The following is a 19,188-nucleotide window of genomic DNA, read 5'->3' on the forward strand; positions in this document are numbered from 1 at the left end:
TAGTAATTTAATTTTAAAAATTTATTATATAACAACTAAAATAAAATTAATTAGAATTATTCTTTTACGATTTATGTTTAGTAAATACTTTTAGATAATATTAGTTTTAAATAAATATATAAACCACTAATAATTATTCAAACTTTTTTATTTAATAAAAAAGTTTTGAAAAATAATTATATAGTTCAATTTATTTTGATAATTATCAAGTTTAATAAAATAATAAAAAATTATGAGCTTATAGAAAATAAATCAACGGTTCAAAAAATCGACTATGTAATAAATCAATTAATAAAAAAATAAATCGACTTTGTTAATATAAGTCAACAAAGAAAAAACATAAATCAACAGGAATAAAATATAAGTCTACAGTTCAAAAAGTCAATTGTATTAATAAGTCAACTTAAAATGAAATAAGTCTATTAAGACCAAACAAATCGACAGGAAAAAAATATAAGTTAACAAACAAAACAAACAAGTCAACATAATCAAAAGTTGACTATGTAAAAAAACAATTAAACAAAAAAAAAGTCGACAGTTTTAAAATAAATCGACAGAAAATAAATAAGTCGACAAAAATTAAACTTAAGTCAACCATTCAAAATATCGACTTTAGTAATAAATCAACGTAGAATGTAATAAGTCAACAATAAATAAATAAATCAACAAAAAAGAAATATAAATCGATGAACAAAAAAAATATGTCAACCATTAAAGAAATCGACTATATTAAAAATCTACTAGCCATAATATAAGTCAACTGATTAAATATAAGTCGATGACAAAGATAATTAAGTCAATAGAAGTAAAAAACAAAACGATTGTTCAAAAAGTCGACATTGTAAATAAATCAACATTGATTAAAATAAGTCTAAAATATTGATATATATATATATATATATTATAAATTGTATAATCTTAAATTATTTATTTTAAAATAAATTTAAATCTAAATAATATCAATAAAAATATTTAAATTCTTCTTTTTTTATTCAAAATTATAAGATCAAAAATTGGTTCATGTAATCATTATTTAAAATATAATAAATATGTTTTCGTTATAATTTTTATTTATTAAATAATTTATTTCGAATTTAACCATTTTTAAAGGTAGTTTTTTTTAAAGTTTATTTTTTTAAAATATAAATTAAGTTTTTCTTATTTTATTTAATTGTTAAAATTGTTTAATAATAAGAGTACTTCTGTCCATTTTCATTTCAAAATATGTAGTTTTCAAATAACTATAATATTAAGTGTAGTTTTCAAAAATTTTATAAGATTTGGTGTATTTATAAAAATTCCCCTTTTTTTATTCAGAAGATATTACATAGCTGATGTCCCAACCACGTTGTTGTAGCTGCAATAAGTACAACCAATCTGGAACTCGAATACTAGATACCACATGCTCTTGCACTGTGGGTTTAGTACTCAAACCGGAATCTAGTTCAATTCATACATAATAGTTACATACATTGCTAGAAGTGAATTAACATATAGTTGGAGAGTAACTAAATGAAATTCAAAGGGCTCGTGATATATACAGGAGTATGTACAAGAACTTAATATCCATTTTATCCAATTGCAGGTACTACAAGTGTGACACAGACTGAGACAGTCACAGACTGAGACAATGGAGTATGTATGTACAAAAACATATCGTAGACTTTTAGTTGAAATTTTAGGTAACAACAAATAAGGGCAAAGGTTTTAAAATAAAGAGAATATGCAATAGATACCACAAAAACATAACATAATTAAGAAAATACCACAATTGTACAGTGCTTGTCAGAAGGTATTATCTCTCTTCAAATACAATTACACTTCTACTCATTTTATATATTACATGTTATTTTTTTAAAATTTCATGTCATTCTTTTTTTTTTCCACATAAATAACAAACTTTCTCTCCCCTCATGCATTCTCTCTCTTTCAGCTCTCTCTATTACTTTTTATATCTCTTCTCTTCATTCATGCTCACTCACGTTGAAACATCTATCATTTTTTTTTCTCTTTATTTCTCTCTCTCTTCTCTCATATCTACTCACCTTGGAACTCTGCTGTTATGTTTTGGAACATGCTATTTCTTCGAATTACATATAATATTAGTTAATTTCTCTTTTTAACATGTTATAACACGCTATTTTTATATATTGATCGTTATTTAGTTTAATACTCCCTCTATTTTACAAAGAGTGTCATTTTAGAGAAAAAATTTTGTTACACAAAGAGTGTCATTCTACATTTCCAATGTGTTTTTTAATGCTATATTTTCTTTTTTACCCCTAAACCCAAAGCTCTTTTCATTGAATATAAACTATTAACCACTTATTAAATATGAGCAAACATGTATAATTCAAACTTTTCTTAATTTGTGTGAAATGTGTGAGAATGACACTCTTTGTGAAACAGAGGGAGTATTACATATGAAATATAAATATTACATGTTATTTTAAAAAATGTTATGCATCATTCATTCTTTTTAATCTAACATTAAAACACAATAGGGTAATTATGTATTTTTCACTCCATAATAAATGTGGGCCCAGTAATATTTCCTATAAAAAAAAATATTTTTGTGATATTTGACTATTTTCTTCATTTATTTTCACAATTGTGATATTTGCTAATATTACCCTAAAATAAAAGTAAAAAACATAGCGCTAAGGAAAAAAAACAAATACATCCTTGCAACTTGCAAGCTCCTTTTGGCCTTTGCCCCCTTAAAGTTCATGAAGTTACTATTGAGTAGTCACATGTATATAGTATAAAGTTAATAACCTACAAAATATCTGGAAGACTGGAACCTCCAAAAGTCTTTGCATCGATCCGAAATTAGACCTTGTTTATCGAAGGGTTCAACCCCTGATTCTTAGTATTTTCGATCAAAAAATAAAGGAAAAGAAAACAAAAAATTTAAGGGGAGTTGTTATATAGTATCCCCAAATGTGTTATAAGAGACGCATACGTGTCCGTATGCTATTGGGTGATCGAAAAATATAAAATGTGTAAATTTTTTTTCCTTCCCATTTCTTTCCTTTTCTTTCTCTCTCTCTCTCTCTCTCTTTCTTTCTCTCGCGATTGAGAGAAAACGAAGAAGTTTTTGTGGAATCGTCTGGGTGTGGAGGAAGAGGAGATTGCGGTCGGAGAAGAGGAGATTGCTGCCGGACGAAGAGGAGATTGCCGTTTCCCATGGCGGTATTTTGATTGAATGGTGAATCGGCTGTGATTGCATGTAGGAGAGGCGATTTGGGAATTAGGGTTTCGTAAATTGGGAGTCCACTCAATCGGAAGAGATTCAATCAATTGGAAGCAGAGGGTAAGTTTATCAATTTAATTACTGATTGAATCAATCTCGATTAGGGTTTGATGATTAGGGTTTTTTTTTTTTGATCGAAAATTAGGGTTTTTGATGTTTCTTAGAAAATTAGGATTTTTGGTGTTCATGTGTTCCGTTTTGATCCTTACTTTGGAGATGAGTACTTTTTAACTCCGGTTATGATGAATTTGAAAAGATTTGGCCTTGAATGTATCGCAATATGTTGATTTTGGTGTTGTTATTTGTGTGTGTGGTTAAAGTTTCTGATTAAAGCTATTAAGCTAATGATGATCCATTTTACAATGTTTAGATAATGTGTGGAGTTGGATATGTAATTGTTTCGGTTCTTGACACATGATTGTTTTTGTGTTGTTATTAGTTGTTTTTGATGTTGTTATTTGTGGTAGCTAATGATGATTTAGTAAATGTTTTTGTTCTTCACACATGAATGTATAATTTTAGAGTACATTGTTCTTGTTCGAGTTAGCTTGTTCATGTATGATTAATTTTATTTTGATCTTGGGCTTCATTAACCGGTTCTGTCTTTTGTTTTGAGGTTAAATGGCGTGTGAAGGATTGATGCATTGATGATATAGAGTGTGAAGGATCTATTGAGTATGGACAAACATGGATCTCTTCGACCATGAAGGAAGGTAATCATGATCCTCAACTTGTTTGCATTTATTTGGTGTTAGTTAAAGCTTTTGTTTGGTGGTTGTGATAAATAGATTTAGTACTTGCTAGTGTAGGTTAGTGTAGTCTTTGATGTTATAGCTTTTGTTTGTTGGTTGTGATAAATAGGTTTAGTAATTGCTATTGTTGGTATTAGTCTAGTCAGTCATTGATGTGTTAGTTGGTTTCTAGTGTTTTTTGCAATCGGACAAGCTAATTAATATGTTTAAGTATGTGTTTTTTTTTGGTTCCTTGTAATTGTGTTTGTGTTTAACGATTTGCTCAAGCTCGTAGGTGTGAGTTTATATAACAAGTTCATTAATTTTATTTGATTGACTTACTTCACTGTGTGTTCTGTTTTGACATGGTGTGTTTGACATGGTGTGTTCGAGATGGTGTGTTCGAGATGGTGTGTTCGAGATGGTGTGTTCGAGATAAAGTGACATGGTGTGTTCGACCACATGTTCTCATCAGTCTGTGACACACAACAACTCTCATTCTTACAACCTCTTTTGTATTTTTGTGTTTCTACCACAAGTTTTTACTAGCTCTTTTGTATTTTTGTGTTTCTACCACAAGTTTTTACATGTACTTTTGTCATTATTTACTTCTACCACATATTATTTGTAATGGTTGTGTACCACATATTTCAAGAACTCAAGCTACATCCTTTTTTCTATATAATGATCAACACTATCAACACTTCTAAACACTCTAGCTACCTCATTCTGAACACTTCTCAAATTTCAATACCAACCAAAAAGCTCTTTCTCTTTAGTTCCCTCTTTTTTTACAATGGCTTCTTCTTCCCATTCTTCTTCCCATAATGATGATGTTGATGACATACTTGATGAATGTTTTAATCAAACATGCGATCAAATCACCAATCATGTATGGCAAAATCTTCTTACTCCACCAATCCAAAGTCAACCACCACCTAAACCAAGAAAAAAGCGAATTCACATTGAACGAAATAGAGAAGTCGGTCATGACCACTTGTGGAATGATTATTTCAGTGATGCTCCTACTTACCCTCCCAACATTTTCCATCGCCGTTTTAGAATGAACAAGCCATTATTCATGCGTATTGTGGATAAGCTCGCAAATAAAGTTCCCTATTTTCAACAAAGAAGAGATGCTACCGGAAGGTTGGGTCTGTCTACATTGCAAAAGTGTACCGCAGCAATTCGTATGATGGCATATGGTTGTGCAGCTGATGCGTTTGACGAATACCTCCGCCTTTCTCCAAACGTGGCACTAATATGCTTGGAAAAGTTTACAGATTCAGTCGTAAATTTATTTGGAGATGGGTACTTGAGAAGACCCACACAAGCAGATCTTCAAAGACTACTCGACATTGGCGAGTATCGCGGATTTCCCGGCATGATAGGAAGCATCGATTGTATGCATTGGGAGTGGAAGAATTGTCCCACCGCATGGAAAGGTCAATACACCCGCGGATCTGGAAAGCCCACAATCGTTTTAGAGGCGGTGGCTTCGTATGATCTCTGGATCTGGCATGCTTTCTTTGGACTACCAGGTACATTAAACGATATCAATATTCTTGACCGATGTCCAGTCTTTGATGATATTTTGCATGGTCGAGCTCCTAAAGTTAAATACAGTGTCAACGGACATGAGTATAAATTGGCTTACTATCTGACAGATGGTATTTATCCAAAATGGTCTACTTTTATCCAATCTATTCCACTGCCACAAACTCCAAAAGACGCTTTATTTGCAAGACAACAAGAAGCTGTGCGTAAAGATGTAGAGCGTGCTTTTGGAGTTTTGCAGGCTCGATTTGCCATAGTCAAAAACCCGGCACTTATTTGGGATATAGTAAAGATTGGGAAAATAATGAGAGCGTGTATCATACTGCACAATATGATAGTAGAGGACGAACGAGATGGGTACTCTCTGTTTGATCAAACTGAATTCACACAAATGGAGTCAAGTAGAGCTTCAGAAGTTGACTACACACTTCCAACACCCAGGCCTTCATGTGTCGCTACTATGCTCAAGAATCGAAAGGATGTTCGTGATAAGGAAAAAAATAAGTGCTTGCAAAATGATTTGGTTGAGAATATTTGGGCAAAATTTAGAGCTAATTAGTATTAAAATTAATCATTCTCTCCATTTATAAATTGCACTTCTGTTGTACCATGTATTAATGTTTTATTATGTTTTGTATGTTTGAAAATTAATAAAAATGGAATATTTCTTTAATTTTATAAAATCTTAAATGTTTACACATTTATACCACTACTATTCTATTTAAAATTTTAAAATTTTAAAATACAATATTTTCAAAAATAAGAGACCCAAAATAAGAACCTACCAATAAAAGAGAAAATTTTATCTAAGAGATCATGGGTTCTTATATTCCAAACAGTACACAATTAATTCATAAAAAATTTAAGAACTCTCCTTATATGAACCCCCAGTAAACTTGCTCTTACACAGCTAGGTTCATAAGACGGAACTTTAGTGAAGTGTTTATAACCTACATTTTTTTTTCTACAAAACCGCGTCGTTTTCTATAGAAGATAACAAGTTGACGTAGTTTGACACTTCAAAGACTTATATATCCACCATACGTTTGATTTTTGTTTGCTTTCCAAACTCTCTCTATATATACATTTGTAGTCGACAAGTGAGAGAGGAATACAAATGACAATGAAGAAAACAACACTAGCTTTTCTTCTTCTAACTCTACTTCATATATTTCTATGTCTATCTTTTCAGGTTTCTGTCACAGAGGCTCGATTCCGTCACCTAGGTCAGTCTCTTCTCGTTTCTCGATAATTTTCTCTTGTCACATTAAAATTTAATCTACTAATTAACTACTACTATTTCAAGAAAATATCTATTTAAATTATAACTTGTTGTATATGTGTGTTGTGTTAAAAGGTGAGGAACGGACGGGGACGGGCGCATTTCCCTCCATAGCATGTGGAGCTGCTCCAAGGGCAAGTCGTCATGCTACGCTTACAGGGATATATAAAATGGTTTGTAAAAGAGCTAAACGAGCTCCAAGAAGACCTCCTCTCGTGTAGGTTCCCGATTAATATGAATTATCACAGTCACGTTCGACCCCCTCATCGACACCAGCCATCCACTCGCAAGACACTTACCTTTCACTATGGTTTCCTAAGTTTCAACAATTCTAGCTCCAGATTACCTTTTTTTTTTTCTTGTTTTTTCTCCATTTTTACTTTACTCCTCTCCTCTACCCTACTCTATTACTTAAAGTGCTTCATGTAAAATGGGTGTCTGTTCTCATCATCCTCTAGCACTATAATAAATCAGTATTTGTTTGGATTATCATATTTGACTTTTGCATGAGTATTCTTGTTTGATCTAATATGGTTTTCTCTTTTAATTTATCTGTTTATGTGAATCAAACATTCATATATACATAATTACACATGGAAGACCAAAATGAGAAAAGAAAAAATCAAAGGGGTCATGAAATATGATGGAGTATGTACAAAGCAAAGTAGACATTTGAAACTTTTATCCATTTATCCAATTGCAAATATACTACAAGGTAAACTCTTGAAACAAGTGTGACAAAGACCGAGATATAGTACACATTATTGTTATTTTTATATAAACAACAATAAAAACATTTCTAACACCTATTAAAGAATCACCAGACAGGCAACTTACTAACCCACATACGTATAAAGTGATCAAAAGTGGGTCTAGAGGCGAGGATAGCGAGAGCGACCTTTCTTTTTCAAGAACTCTGGGATCTCTATCGAGCTGCCTTCAGCGAAAGATGAAGAAGGACGTCTTGTTACTCCCATTGATGCATCCGCTTGTGTCTTCTGTAATTTCAGAGTTAAGAAATATCACAATCGAATTCTTGTAAGATTTGATGTAAGAATCAAGTACGTTGTGTGTCAAGAGGAAGAGGAAGACAAGTGAATATACCTGAAGTGGCCTCCCTTCCCCTTCTTCTTGGCGTTTGAAGCCGGTTGCTATTAGAGTAATACTTATCTGACAGCAAGAAAGAGTTTGGTATCTCAGAGATTATAAGTTAGATCAAAATTTCAAGAATGAAGAATACTTACTTGACCACTATAGGATGGATCTACCACAGCACCAAATATAAGGTTGGCTGTTGGATCAACGAGGTCGTAAATCACTTCTGCAGCAGCATTTACCTGCAAATCGTTTCCCCAAGATTCAAAATAAGCATCACAGTATCATAAATAACATGGGATTGCAGCTGTGTTCTGAAATTTTTCCACGGAAGAAACCAAAGGGATATCTAGGACAGGACATGGACTTGAAACGTAGAGAGGGAGAAAGAACCTCGAATAGTGTTAAGTCACTCCCACCGGTTATGTTCCAAACAATTCCAGTGGCTCTTTCAATGCCAATATCTAACAAAGGTGATTGTATCGCGTTTAATGCAGCATCTCTTGCTCGTGTCTTTCCTGCTCGAATGACAGTTTAGCATGAAAGAGTGAACATGATGATGCAACCAAAACATTGCACCAAAATAGTTCAAGTTTTAGGATTTCCCTGAATATATCACAATGCACATATGGTGTGGACTGTCATTACGTAATTTTCAGTATACCAAACATTATTAGACTGGTTCCTTTGTCACGGTTAAGGCATACCAAATCTGTAATTAATCTACTCAGCTACATCTATAGTACATATGGAAATAGCGTCACCTATACTAGTCATGGGGTTCTTTAACCTGCCTTGTAACCAAAATTTCCCTTTGTTGCTAAGTAACCCTCAGGCTGCAGCAAATAGAGCCTATCAACAAAAAAAAGCTTCAAAATCTAAAGACCACTCTACCCTTACCAGTTGCAGTTCCTATTCCCATCAATGAAGAACCTGCATTTGCCATGATAGCCCTCACATCAGCAAAATCCACATTGACCAATCCAGGAATCTGCAATGCAATGTCAGCTGTTAGACATTTATACAAACAAGGATGCCAAAGGGAACATATAAAATTAAAAGAGAAATTCCTTCAAATACCACTAAAAATAGTTTTTTTCTCAAAAATACCACTTTTTGTTTTTTTTTCCAAAATTACCACAAAATTTTTTTTTCCCAAAATTACCACAAACACAAAATATTGATTTTTAAGGATGTAGAATTTTTTTTTTTTAGGTTTGGGTTGACACATTTAGTTTTAGGGTATAGTTTTTAGGGGTAGGGTTTATTTAGTATTTAGAATTTAGGAATTAGTTTTTAGTATTAGAAATTTAATTCAATTATGTGGTATTTTTAGAAAAAAATTACATTTTAGTGGTATTTTTGAAAAAAAAATTAAATAGTGGTATTTTTGGAATAAAAAACTATTTTAGTGGTATTTATGACAATTCACCAAATTAAAAAGCCATACCGTAATAATATCCGATATTCCACGGACTCCTTGACGAAGTATATCATCTGCCAGATTAAATGCTTCTGTGACTGGAGTAGACTGAGAAACTGCTGCGAGTAACTTGTCGTTTGGAATAACAATGAGAGTGTCAACATTCTCTCTGAGGGCTGCAATCCCTTCCTGAGCCTGGACTGCTCTTCTCCGTCCCTCAAAAGAGAAAGGCGTAGTGACAATACCAACCGTCAAGATACCCATAGCTTTTGCAACCCCTGCAATTATAGGAGCCCCTCCCGTGCCAGTTCCACCACCCATTCCAGCCTATCAAAATAACAAAAAGTGTTTAGCTAGCTAATCCTCAAGCAGTGAACTTAAAGATCTGATCTTACAGTAAGAAAAAGTAAAAAGTGATAGACATACAGTGACAAAAACCATATCCGAACCATAAAGAGCTTCTTCAATAGCTGTTTTGCTTTCAGTGGCAGCATTCATTCCAATCTCTGGATTCCCACCAGCACCTAAACCCCTAGTCAACTCTTTCCCAATCTGTAACCTATTGTCTGGGAAAACAGGTGACATCCTCATTGCTTGAATATCAGTATTCACAATCCAAAACTCAACACCAACCATCTCACTCTCAATCATACGATTCACAGCGTTTGAACCACCACCTCCAACGCCTATAACTTTAATCCGGGCCTCATTGTAAGTGTTTGGAGTAGATAACTCATCAGAATCCTCAGTGATGGGTCCACTGGTAGTAACTTCTTTTCTTGGATTGAGCATTGATATCTCAGGGTGGAGATTCAAGAACGAATCTTGGCTTTGGAAATGGCTAGGACTATGAGAATTCAAAGAGTTCCTGATTGAAAAAGACTCTGATTTATGAGCAGCAGCAACGACTACACGGTTTCTCTTACCTTCAGTCATTCTTAAGCAACCAGGCCCCCTGGTGTTTAGATGACTCTCCGGTAATACACTTTTTCTAAGAACAGTGAGAACCCGAGAATCCGGAGGAGTCAAACAGGGAGAAACATAAGCTGCCATGTTGAGACCACAGAACCAACCAATCTTTCTGTCCAAAAGTCCAATAGAACGGCCGGTTTATGCTAACAGAGACCTGTTCAAGAGACAAGAAGTCAACCTTTTTAAGTCCTTAAATTAAGTGTTAGTAGTATAATCGAAACCCATTTGCATCTGGATCAAGTTTATATTATAAATGAACAATTTAGAGATTAAGCGATTACAAAGATCAAGTCATTCACAACCTTTTCATCTAGAACAAAATGTGAAATCAGTAGTGCTTCAATTTTTAAAAAGCATCAATTTTTGAATCAGAAAGATAACAATTTGCGCACAGTATCACAAAATCACGAAATTGAAGATGGCGAGAATTCCAAAAATTTTGTAAGACAGTAAACGAATAGAAAATTAAACATGTAACAATGGAAAGAGAGCAAGAGAACCTTCGAGTAGTAGCAGCAGCAGCATAAGAATTTTGAAAAATCTGATTTTGGAGAGCTTACAAAGAAGAAAAAGTTGGAAACTACAATGGGAGGGTTTTTTGGTGTTTTCTGGGGCTTTGGAATCTTCTTTCTCAATCACATAGTAGGGATTACGAATTTGATTCCGCTGTAAATTTTTTGTTTTACTTTTTTTATGTCAATTGATTTTGTTCCTAATCTGTTTCAGACTTTCAGTAAACAAATTCATCTGTTGAGTCAATCAGTTGGCAAGTGAGGAAAACGTTGGCCGACCCCGACGGGAAGAGGATGAAGACAAAATAAGAAAAATTTAAGGTTTTACAGATATGTGGACCTAAAGTTCTCTCTCTTAAAGCCCGTTTTATCTTTCCGGCCTTATTTCTTTATGTTTGGCGTAAGTTCGATTCGAGTCAAATCAGAACTCGTAACTGTTGTGTTCTCAACAACTTAGAAATTAATTATGTTGAAACAATCTAAGGAGTTCAGCCAAAACTCTCTCATTACATCGTTTCATGAGCAGTCCAAATTTCACCACCGTACTTCACCCTGAAACCTTAACATCATATTCGAGCCAACACACTCTTATCTTTCTCCAATTGCTATAGAAATTGCGCCGATGATGAAAAGTTGATCTCTAATAGTTTCTCTCACCTATAGAACAATGTCAAACCAAACTACTCACACTTCCCTCACACTTGTATATCATCGTAGTTGAAGTAATTTTTTTTTTTTTTTGAACAAAGTTAAGACTAAGTGCTAAATGTATAATAAATAAGACATGTTCTGACTTTCTTCCCAAAACCCAAATGGGCCTTTCATCAAACCAGAAGCAGTATAAACTTTTCCAAAAACCTACACTAAAACTGCATTAGTTTAACACATGTATGCTCATTCTTAAGCATCACCATGACCAATTCAAAAGAACAATTCATGGCAAGAAGCTGTCAAAGAGAACTACAGAAGGATGAACAGAACATAAAATATTTCAACAGTAACTTCCTCTAAAGTTATCAAAAAAACCTTTACAATGTCTCAGCTATTTCACCACAAACACTTGTAAGATTTCAACATTAAGCTACATGGTAATGGCACCGATATGTTAAACAAATCTATCAATATTACGAAAGCAACGAATCAAAAGATAACGAGAAGAGAAAACAAAGTATAGATCAAGAAACAGGCGTAAGAAATCAAACCACGGTGCTCTTCTCCACCGTCAGCAAGAGAAACCACAAGATTAGAGCAAGCCCTAGTAGCCCACAACACAAACGCCGCAGCGATCACAAACCTAACCGGACCTGCACCTTGTGGGACAAACAACGACACCGCAGACAACATCACAACGGGAAGCAAAGAGTAACCAACTAAGCTCGTACAAGTATGAAGATTAAGATTCCCATTTCGACCAGCAAGCATATTGAAGACAATGTACAAGAAGATAGAGGAAACAACGACCCAGCCAAGTATAACACCAAACTGAATCTTCCCAGCTAGCAATTGAAATAGGCAAAGCGCAAGGTACAAGAAGATCGGACCAGAGAGATCTGAATCTTTATGAACAGTCTTATTAATCCGGAAAGGGTTAAGAATCGATCTAGTCTTCTTCCAGATTTGATCTGGATGAATACCGAGTTCGTCGAGTAGAGGCTCCTCATCTTCGAACGAAGCGTAACCGCCTCCTCCACCGAAAGATGAAGACGAAGCGATAGTTCCACCGAATGGTCCAGCAGGCGTTGACGCGGCGGCGGATGCGGCGTCAAACGACATGAATGGGATTGAAGATGAAGCGGAGGAAGGTCGTGGTGGTTGGAAAGGAGGTGCGGGAGCTCGGCGTTGTTGGAAATTTGCTCCGGTCGTAGATCCGCCGGAGAAATCAACCGGTGGAACTGCGAACTCCTTTGTCATCGCCTCAGATCTCGAATTTGAGAAAAGGGATTCGAATGTTACTGTTTTCTCAATCGAATCGGTCGGAGAAATTGAAATTAGTCGGATCCGACGAAACTATCCACGTTTCTAGTAATTTGGGCCTTAGAGGCTTTGTTGTAGCCCATTAATTAATGGTTTTGTCTCAATAAGTGAATAACCCATGTATATTGCTTTAACCACTGATTAATTAAGTTTAGGATTTAATTAATTATCTGATTATGTTAGCAACAAGGTCGTTGTAGTATAGTGGTAAGTATTCCCACCTGTCACGCGGGTGACCCGGGTTCGATCCCCGGCAACGGCGAACTTTTTTTTATTTTTGAACACCATTTTAGTTTTGAGTCATTTTAGAGAGGAACGGAACACATGTATTCAAAGTTGTCTTTTTAGCTTCTAAATGTATTCAAAGTTGCCACTTGCCAACAACAAAAGAAATCAAAGTAATAATTTCTTCTCTAATCTTTAAAGTATTGTGTAGTTTTGTTCTGTTTTTGTTTTTATTTTGTGTTGTCGTCAGAGTTGTTGTTTTACTACGAAGAGCAAAGTTAGAGAGGAACACATGCAAAAATATTGTAATTGCATTTGTTGAGGGTCAAAGATATTGTAGTATTTGTACATCGTCATCGTAACTCTAAGCCTATAACATTATTGTCCGATATCATTACCTTATAGGTCTCTCAGTTCATAAAATAACATAGTGATGAGAAAAATATAATAATGATTGTAGAAATTGAAAAAAACCAAAGGTCCATAATTAATTCTGACGTCAGATGATGATGCCTTCCTTGCATGGTCTTCCAAAGAGATTTTGAGTAATCATAAAACGGACATCTCTAAAATTAAGATTTCAAAGTTGACTTCGAGTTTTGCCTTGTTCCTATGATTTATGATGATGATGATTCGAATTCATTTCAGCCAATTGTATCATGATGGTTCTTCTTGGCCTCGATTTTAAATTTTCATACAAACACTTGAGTTCGATGATGCGACATCTTTCTTGTTATATTTTCTCTAACACATTTTGAAGAACATACCAAACATTAGTAGCTAGTATTGTGATTTTGTACACATGAACCAATTGCCATTAAAATATGATGTCTTAGATTTAATAACCTAATGGTGAAATCTAAACTCAAACATAAAAGCCAATATAAAAAGTTTATGAAACCAATTATGGTAGTCCAAAATCCAAATACTAAAATGTCAAATGAAATGCAAAAAAAATATATATATCATATATATATATATATATGATATATTACTGAAGATGTGAAACGCTGTGATTTGATGTTTAAGGGAGTAGGAGTAGAAAAAACAGAAGTCAAATAAGATCAGAACTAGTAGTTTAAGTTTTTTCAAACAAAAATGAATAGTCCTTTGACTAATAAAATTAGTAGGGTTCTACCAAAAAAAAAAAAAATAGTAGGGAGGGTGATGACGTCACATAGAATCCGAATGAAAAGCCTCTTGTCTCATCTCTCTGCTGCACAGAGCCGCTTGAATCTCATGACACCTTTCACCTTGTGCTCTCTTTTTCTTTTCTTTCTCTAATAGTAAAACTAGTTTTAAATTAGTTTTTTACATATTAAACCTGATATGTGTAAAATTCTAGATGACTAGGTTTTGTTCTATATTTTTAGTTTTGAACCTAAATAAATAAACATAAAACTGGGCATTAACAAGTTTAGCTCAACTGCTTAGAGCTATACTAGTTTGATACTTACTCAGTATTATTGTTGTTGGAGATAAAAGATTTATGTATAGATATGTTACCAATAGTATGATATTATCAACAACTTATTTGAGCCATAATAATTAAAAATGTTCAGGTGCACATGGCATCATAATTAAATCATTTCAATTTAGGATGTTAGGATAAAACTTTCATCACGTGACTTGAACTTGCTACAACACACTGTAGTGTCTACATTATACTATTATTGAAAATTACGTAATCCTAATTAATATACAGTAGTTAGTGTTTGCTGAATTTGTATCAATTCAACTATTTTAGAGAAAATGGTCAAAGATTTTTTTTTTTTTTGTGGTGTAATGATATAGTTAAGATTTATTCTATCTTATTGAATATTGAATGCTTTTTCTAGTTTCAAGACTATACAAAAATTGAATAACTTGTCCCCAATACATTTAACTGATTGATATGGACTTGACAATATTTGATAAATAGAGAGCAAAAGGGTACTAATGTTAGTCCAAGAATCAACCATATCCTAAAGTCCCAAACCCCACACAATAAGATCTTTAATTAACATAGAAAATAGAAACAAAAGTAAAAAATATGACTGAGAAGACTAACAGAGAGACACTGTCTTCTTGTAATAAAACAGAATCTTTCCTTTCATAATAACTACAACTGGATACTAGTTATCGTCCTACATTACACCAAACAAAATAAAACCAAAAAGAAAAAAAAGGCTGGGTCTTCTTCATTTTTTCCTACGGATTCCCGATCTTTGCTCTAACGTTTTCTTGATTTAAAATCAAGATTGTCCTGAAGCAGAGCTTGATTTGTTGTCATTGTTTGATCCATTAGTGTTCTTAGTTTTGGAGAGTTTCTGTTTGAGCTGAAACAAAAGCTGTTGATTCTCTTGGTTTAGAAGCTCAGCTTTCTTCCTTAGCCTCTCGTTCTCTTTCATTATGTAACAGTTTTCTACATACAGCTTCGAGTTTAGCCTCTCCATTTTTTGCTTTCTTGCTACAAGAAAAAACAAAACAAAATTATTATGAAAATTTGAAAGAAATAAAACAAAAGAGAAAAAGAGAGTAATGATAATATCAATAAAACCATAGCTTGTGTTATGATGATTGTTCATGTTAAATCATTACAACACACATGGGTCGTGCAGCTTCACACGTCGGATGTGAATTACATTAGGAGAAAATTATTTGTCGCATTTATTTCGTTTTCATCCTAAAAATGTGAATTATTTTTTTCTATTCCTTCTTTTTATGAATTCAATGATCAAAGATAGAAGAGCATGATTATAAATTTGTATGGAGGATAAAAAAGATAAAGCTACGAAAGAAAAAATAATTGAAGTAAAGAGATAAAAATAAAAACAAGTAATCATGATGATATGCAGTAATTATAAATGTTTTTAACCTCTATGGACAGAGAAGAGTAATGATTATATTTGAAACGCGAGAAAAAAAAACAGAGTAAGCAACAAAACAAAGATGATGATCGTAGAGATTACAAACTTTATATAAGAAAAAGAAAAAATCAAACAATTTTTTTTTCTTTCGGTTGCCTCTATCTCAAAGGAAAGGATAAAGATTAAAACTTTCCATCATTGAGGAAAAATTTAAAAGATAAAAAAAAGTTTTGCTATTATATATAAAAAAAAAAAAGAGAATAATGAGTTTGTCTTCACGTTAGTTCTACGTGTGCCGTTACTACATATACAGCTATATATTATCTTAACGTATGAACACAAAAGCAATAGTAAAGCACGAGAACGAAACAAACAGAGCATTTTTGATAAGAACCCAACTTGTGGTACACGAGTTTTGGGTGTGAGAACTCACGTAAAGCTTCTAGAAACAAAGTAAGAGTAAGAGAGAGGAGAAGAAAAAGAAAAGGTTATACCTTTTGGGAAGGAGTGTTGAGAAGCAGAGTTAGCGAAGAAGAAGGAGAGAGACGCTACGTTTTGTGTAAGTGTGGAAGGTAGAGGGACAAAGAGAACAAAGTGAGACACTGTCTGTTATATAGATCCCCAAAAGCTAAAGTGAGAGAGAGAGAGGGAGAGAAAGAACCTTCTCTCTCCTGACACAACAATCATGCATTGTGTTGTGTTTATGCATATATGGCGGCCGCGAGAAGAGAGAGAGAGAGAAGAGATTTGTTGTATATTGCGTCATGTGAATGATGATGATTTATTAAAGAGAAAGAAGTTAAAGAGAGAAAAAAAAAAAGAAAAAAAAGGAGTTACTTGCTTGCTTGCTCTTCTTTCGAAATTGATCTTTAGGGATATATTTGTAATTCCCCTCACACAACCCTCATGGGCTCTTCATCGTATTCATCCTCCAAACAGAAGATTCGTTAAAAGAACTAGAACCGAGGGTACTTCGGTAACGATAATGAAGTGGTCAGTCAGAGAAGAAGGGTAATATTGTCATTATGTTTAGGAGGATTGTGAGAGGCTACGTTATAGAAGGTCATCGACCTCTCTTAAAAAAAAAAGATTCGCAATGATGGTAAAGATTGGTTCGAACCATCATCCTTCATGATTTCAATTTCAACCGTTTTGGACCATTTTTTTTAAGTGCTCTTCTTTCCTCCTCTTATTACCCGGTTTACTCAATCTTACTCTCCAACCATGCATAATTATGTTTTAGATTGTTTCCGAATACAAATAATTTTTTTCTTTGTCATGTGTTGCTCTTAAACTTTTTTTTTGTTAAACATTCGTAATATAACGGAATATCAAAATGCAATTTTGTTTTTTGGTCATTTTTTGTTATTGTCTCAGCATTCCTTATTTAGGTAAAGATTGATATAATTATGATGGGAGAAAAAAGAGAAAGAAATTAATAATGAAGAACAAGAAGAGTGTTTGGACTTGGGGGTGGTGTAGAACCTACAAAAAAAATAATCATGGATCATAAGTGTTGTAGAGCGTGAAGTATTTTATAAACAGTGAGGTGGTTGTTTGTGGATGTATTTATTATGAGTCTTTTTTCGTAACTTTACGTGACTCCGTTTAAAACTCGTTCCTTTTGGTATTTGCAAAAAAAAAAAAATGACTAAAATTTCACGTTATGACTAAAATTTCACGTTATAAATAAAACTACTTTTGCCAGTGTGTGTATGTATCTATCTTGTACGGCTTATTTTAGAACTTCTTTCACGGAATAAATTTGAGCAATTGTGTGTGTTATAATGTTGATTGTAGAAGTTAAACAAAACTGAAAACACAATTAGTATTAAGTAGGTGTGTCTTGAAAATGGAACTAAAGAAGTGGGTGCACTTACTTACACCAAAGGCAATGCTTTTAAAAGTGAGGAGCTTCATTTCTTGCTGGCGTGTGCATTGTCGGATCTCACCCTCATTGGGTCTATTTTAAACAAGCTGAGCTATCAAATCCCAAGTTTGGCAATTCGATTTGGTGTTGGTTTTATTTATAAAATGAAATGTAAAAGTTTATACAATACTTAAATACATTTGGTTTTATCTATATAGCCTACCCGGACTAATTTATCACAAGCCAAAAGAAGTTGAAAATTCAAAATAGTTAAATTAAACCAAAAAAATCGAATGTGTATGATCCATGTATCCCAACTCGTATCCAACCGAGTTTTTATTTTCTAATGCTTTCCAGACTAACGATATCTAGGCCTAACGATATCTGTCATGTAACATTTTGTTCTCTTGCTCCATAATCTAAAATAAAAATATTTCTTTTACTTCTATACCAATCAATTTTCAAAAACTAAGTTATTTAAATACTCGGTCTACTTTATTAAAAAAAAGAAAAAATACTCGGTCTTAGTTTTCCCTCTATGTAATGTAATAAACTACTAATTGTTTTATTTTTTTTTAAACAGAAAACTACTAATTGTTTGGTAGATAATACTATTAAATTACATTCGGAGAAAACATACTTCCCTTTTATTAATTGGAATTTTAAATTATGTTCTCCTTTTGCTAATAAGCTTTTCCTCTTTTTTGTCTTTTTGAACTTTATTTGTTTTATCGTGGTCGCCATCGTAAGGTTTAAAGTGCGTTCATATTACACTGCATGCAAACATTATCATTGCACATCTTAGCTTTTAGATGTTAATGTTAAATACATTATTTTATTTTTCTTTTTGTTAAGAGGAGTTGAACAGAATACTACAGAACCTTTTCTTATCTCTTATTTCTTTGCAAGGTTAACGTAAAACAGGATTTCTTGGCAAGAAAAATTAGAGATCACTACACTAGTGCTCCTTCCTTTGCAAGTGATACACATACACATTCTATCGCTTTATTTTCGGGTTGATAACGTAAATTAATAACGTATATTACCTTCATTTTACAAAAGGTGTTATTTCATGTAGAAAAGTCCGACAAAAATTTTAGTCAGAAATTCCAAATAGATAATTGTGGATGTCGTCGCAATTTCGTGGAAAATTGTTCTAGAATCGATCAATGTTATTATAGAGTGTATTTTTTTTTTTTAAATGTATTACTTATTATTATACATGTTGGATCATTTAAGTCATCGTCTTTTAAATGTTGATGATTCACCAAGCACTGTACTATATCCAGTTTGATATGAGTCATATGACTAAGAATTTTAAAACAAATATAAGAATCTAAAAAGGTTGAAAAGTAACCAATATAAATATAACAACTTAATATATAAAGTGTTATCATTTTTTATATGTATTTGTTTATAATTAAAAATTTATCTGTCCTGAA

General features: G+C 33.1%; 3 protein-coding genes and 1 long non-coding RNA gene across 6 annotated transcripts; 1 reads left to right on the forward strand and 3 right to left on the reverse strand.

Annotated features, from left to right (window-relative positions):
- Positions 6,645 to 7,336, forward strand: LOC104781125. Its single transcript, XR_766869.2, has 2 exons — positions 6,645 to 6,770; positions 6,902 to 7,336. It is a non-coding gene; the product is annotated as an uncharacterized LOC104781125 (long non-coding RNA).
- LOC104781126 (cell division protein FtsZ homolog 2-2, chloroplastic) lies at positions 7,492 to 11,084 on the reverse strand. Of its 2 annotated transcripts, none has more exons than XM_010505719.2 (8): positions 10,817 to 11,084; positions 9,771 to 10,470; positions 9,372 to 9,671; positions 8,822 to 8,912; positions 8,315 to 8,439; positions 8,071 to 8,163; positions 7,931 to 7,996; positions 7,492 to 7,821 (listed from the first exon to the last, which is right to left on the reverse strand). In XM_010505719.2, exons 2-8 carry the CDS (start codon positions 10,395 to 10,397, stop codon positions 7,699 to 7,701), a joined length of 1,425 nt encoding a protein of 474 aa, XP_010504021.1. In that variant the 5' UTR covers positions 10,398 to 10,470; positions 10,817 to 11,084; the 3' UTR covers positions 7,492 to 7,698. The 2 variants fall into 2 exon arrangements, with proteins under 2 accessions (XP_010504021.1, XP_010504020.1); XM_010505718.2 differs by having other exon boundaries at positions 7,492 to 7,824; positions 10,817 to 11,083.
- LOC104781127 (protein YIPF5 homolog) lies at positions 11,749 to 12,809 on the reverse strand. The gene has a single exon (XM_010505720.2). The coding sequence runs from the start codon at positions 12,737 to 12,739 to the stop codon at positions 11,969 to 11,971; it is 771 nt and encodes a 256-aa protein (XP_010504022.1). The 5' UTR covers positions 12,740 to 12,809; the 3' UTR covers positions 11,749 to 11,968.
- Positions 14,917 to 16,631, reverse strand: LOC109132582 (protein LITTLE ZIPPER 3). 2 transcript variants are annotated; one of them, XM_019244309.1, is made up of 2 exons: positions 15,885 to 16,086; positions 14,917 to 15,476 (listed from the first exon to the last, which is right to left on the reverse strand). In XM_019244309.1, the coding sequence occupies exon 2, from the start codon at positions 15,460 to 15,462 to the stop codon at positions 15,262 to 15,264; it is 201 nt and encodes a 66-aa protein (XP_019099854.1). In that variant the 5' UTR covers positions 15,463 to 15,476; positions 15,885 to 16,086; the 3' UTR covers positions 14,917 to 15,261. The 2 variants fall into 2 exon arrangements, 1 of the variants encoding a protein (XP_019099854.1); XR_002037607.1 differs by lacking the exon at positions 15,885 to 16,086 and adding an exon at positions 16,371 to 16,631 and having other exon boundaries at positions 15,099 to 15,476.

The sequence above is a fragment of the Camelina sativa genome, chromosome 4 (genome assembly GCF_000633955.1).
Source record: "Camelina sativa cultivar DH55 chromosome 4, Cs, whole genome shotgun sequence".
Classification (NCBI taxonomy): domain Eukaryota; kingdom Viridiplantae; phylum Streptophyta; class Magnoliopsida; order Brassicales; family Brassicaceae; genus Camelina; species Camelina sativa.

Coding starts and splice junctions, on each gene's coding strand:
- LOC104781126 (XM_010505718.2), bottom strand. CDS start 10,397: ATGGCAGCTTATGTTTCTCCCTGTTTGACTCCTCCGGATTCTCGGGTT. Junction 9,672..9,770: donor CGGATATGGTTTTTGTCACT/GTATGTCTATCA, acceptor TTATTTTGATAG/GCTGGAATGGGTGGTGGAAC. Junction 7,997..8,070: donor ATCCATCCTATAGTGGTCAA/GTAAGTATTCTT, acceptor TCTTGCTGTCAG/ATAAGTATTACTCTAATAGC.
- LOC104781127 (XM_010505720.2), bottom strand. CDS start 12,739: ATGACAAAGGAGTTCGCAGTTCCACCGGTTGATTTCTCCGGCGGATCT.
- LOC109132582 (XM_019244309.1), bottom strand. CDS start 15,462: ATGGAGAGGCTAAACTCGAAGCTGTATGTAGAAAACTGTTACATAATG.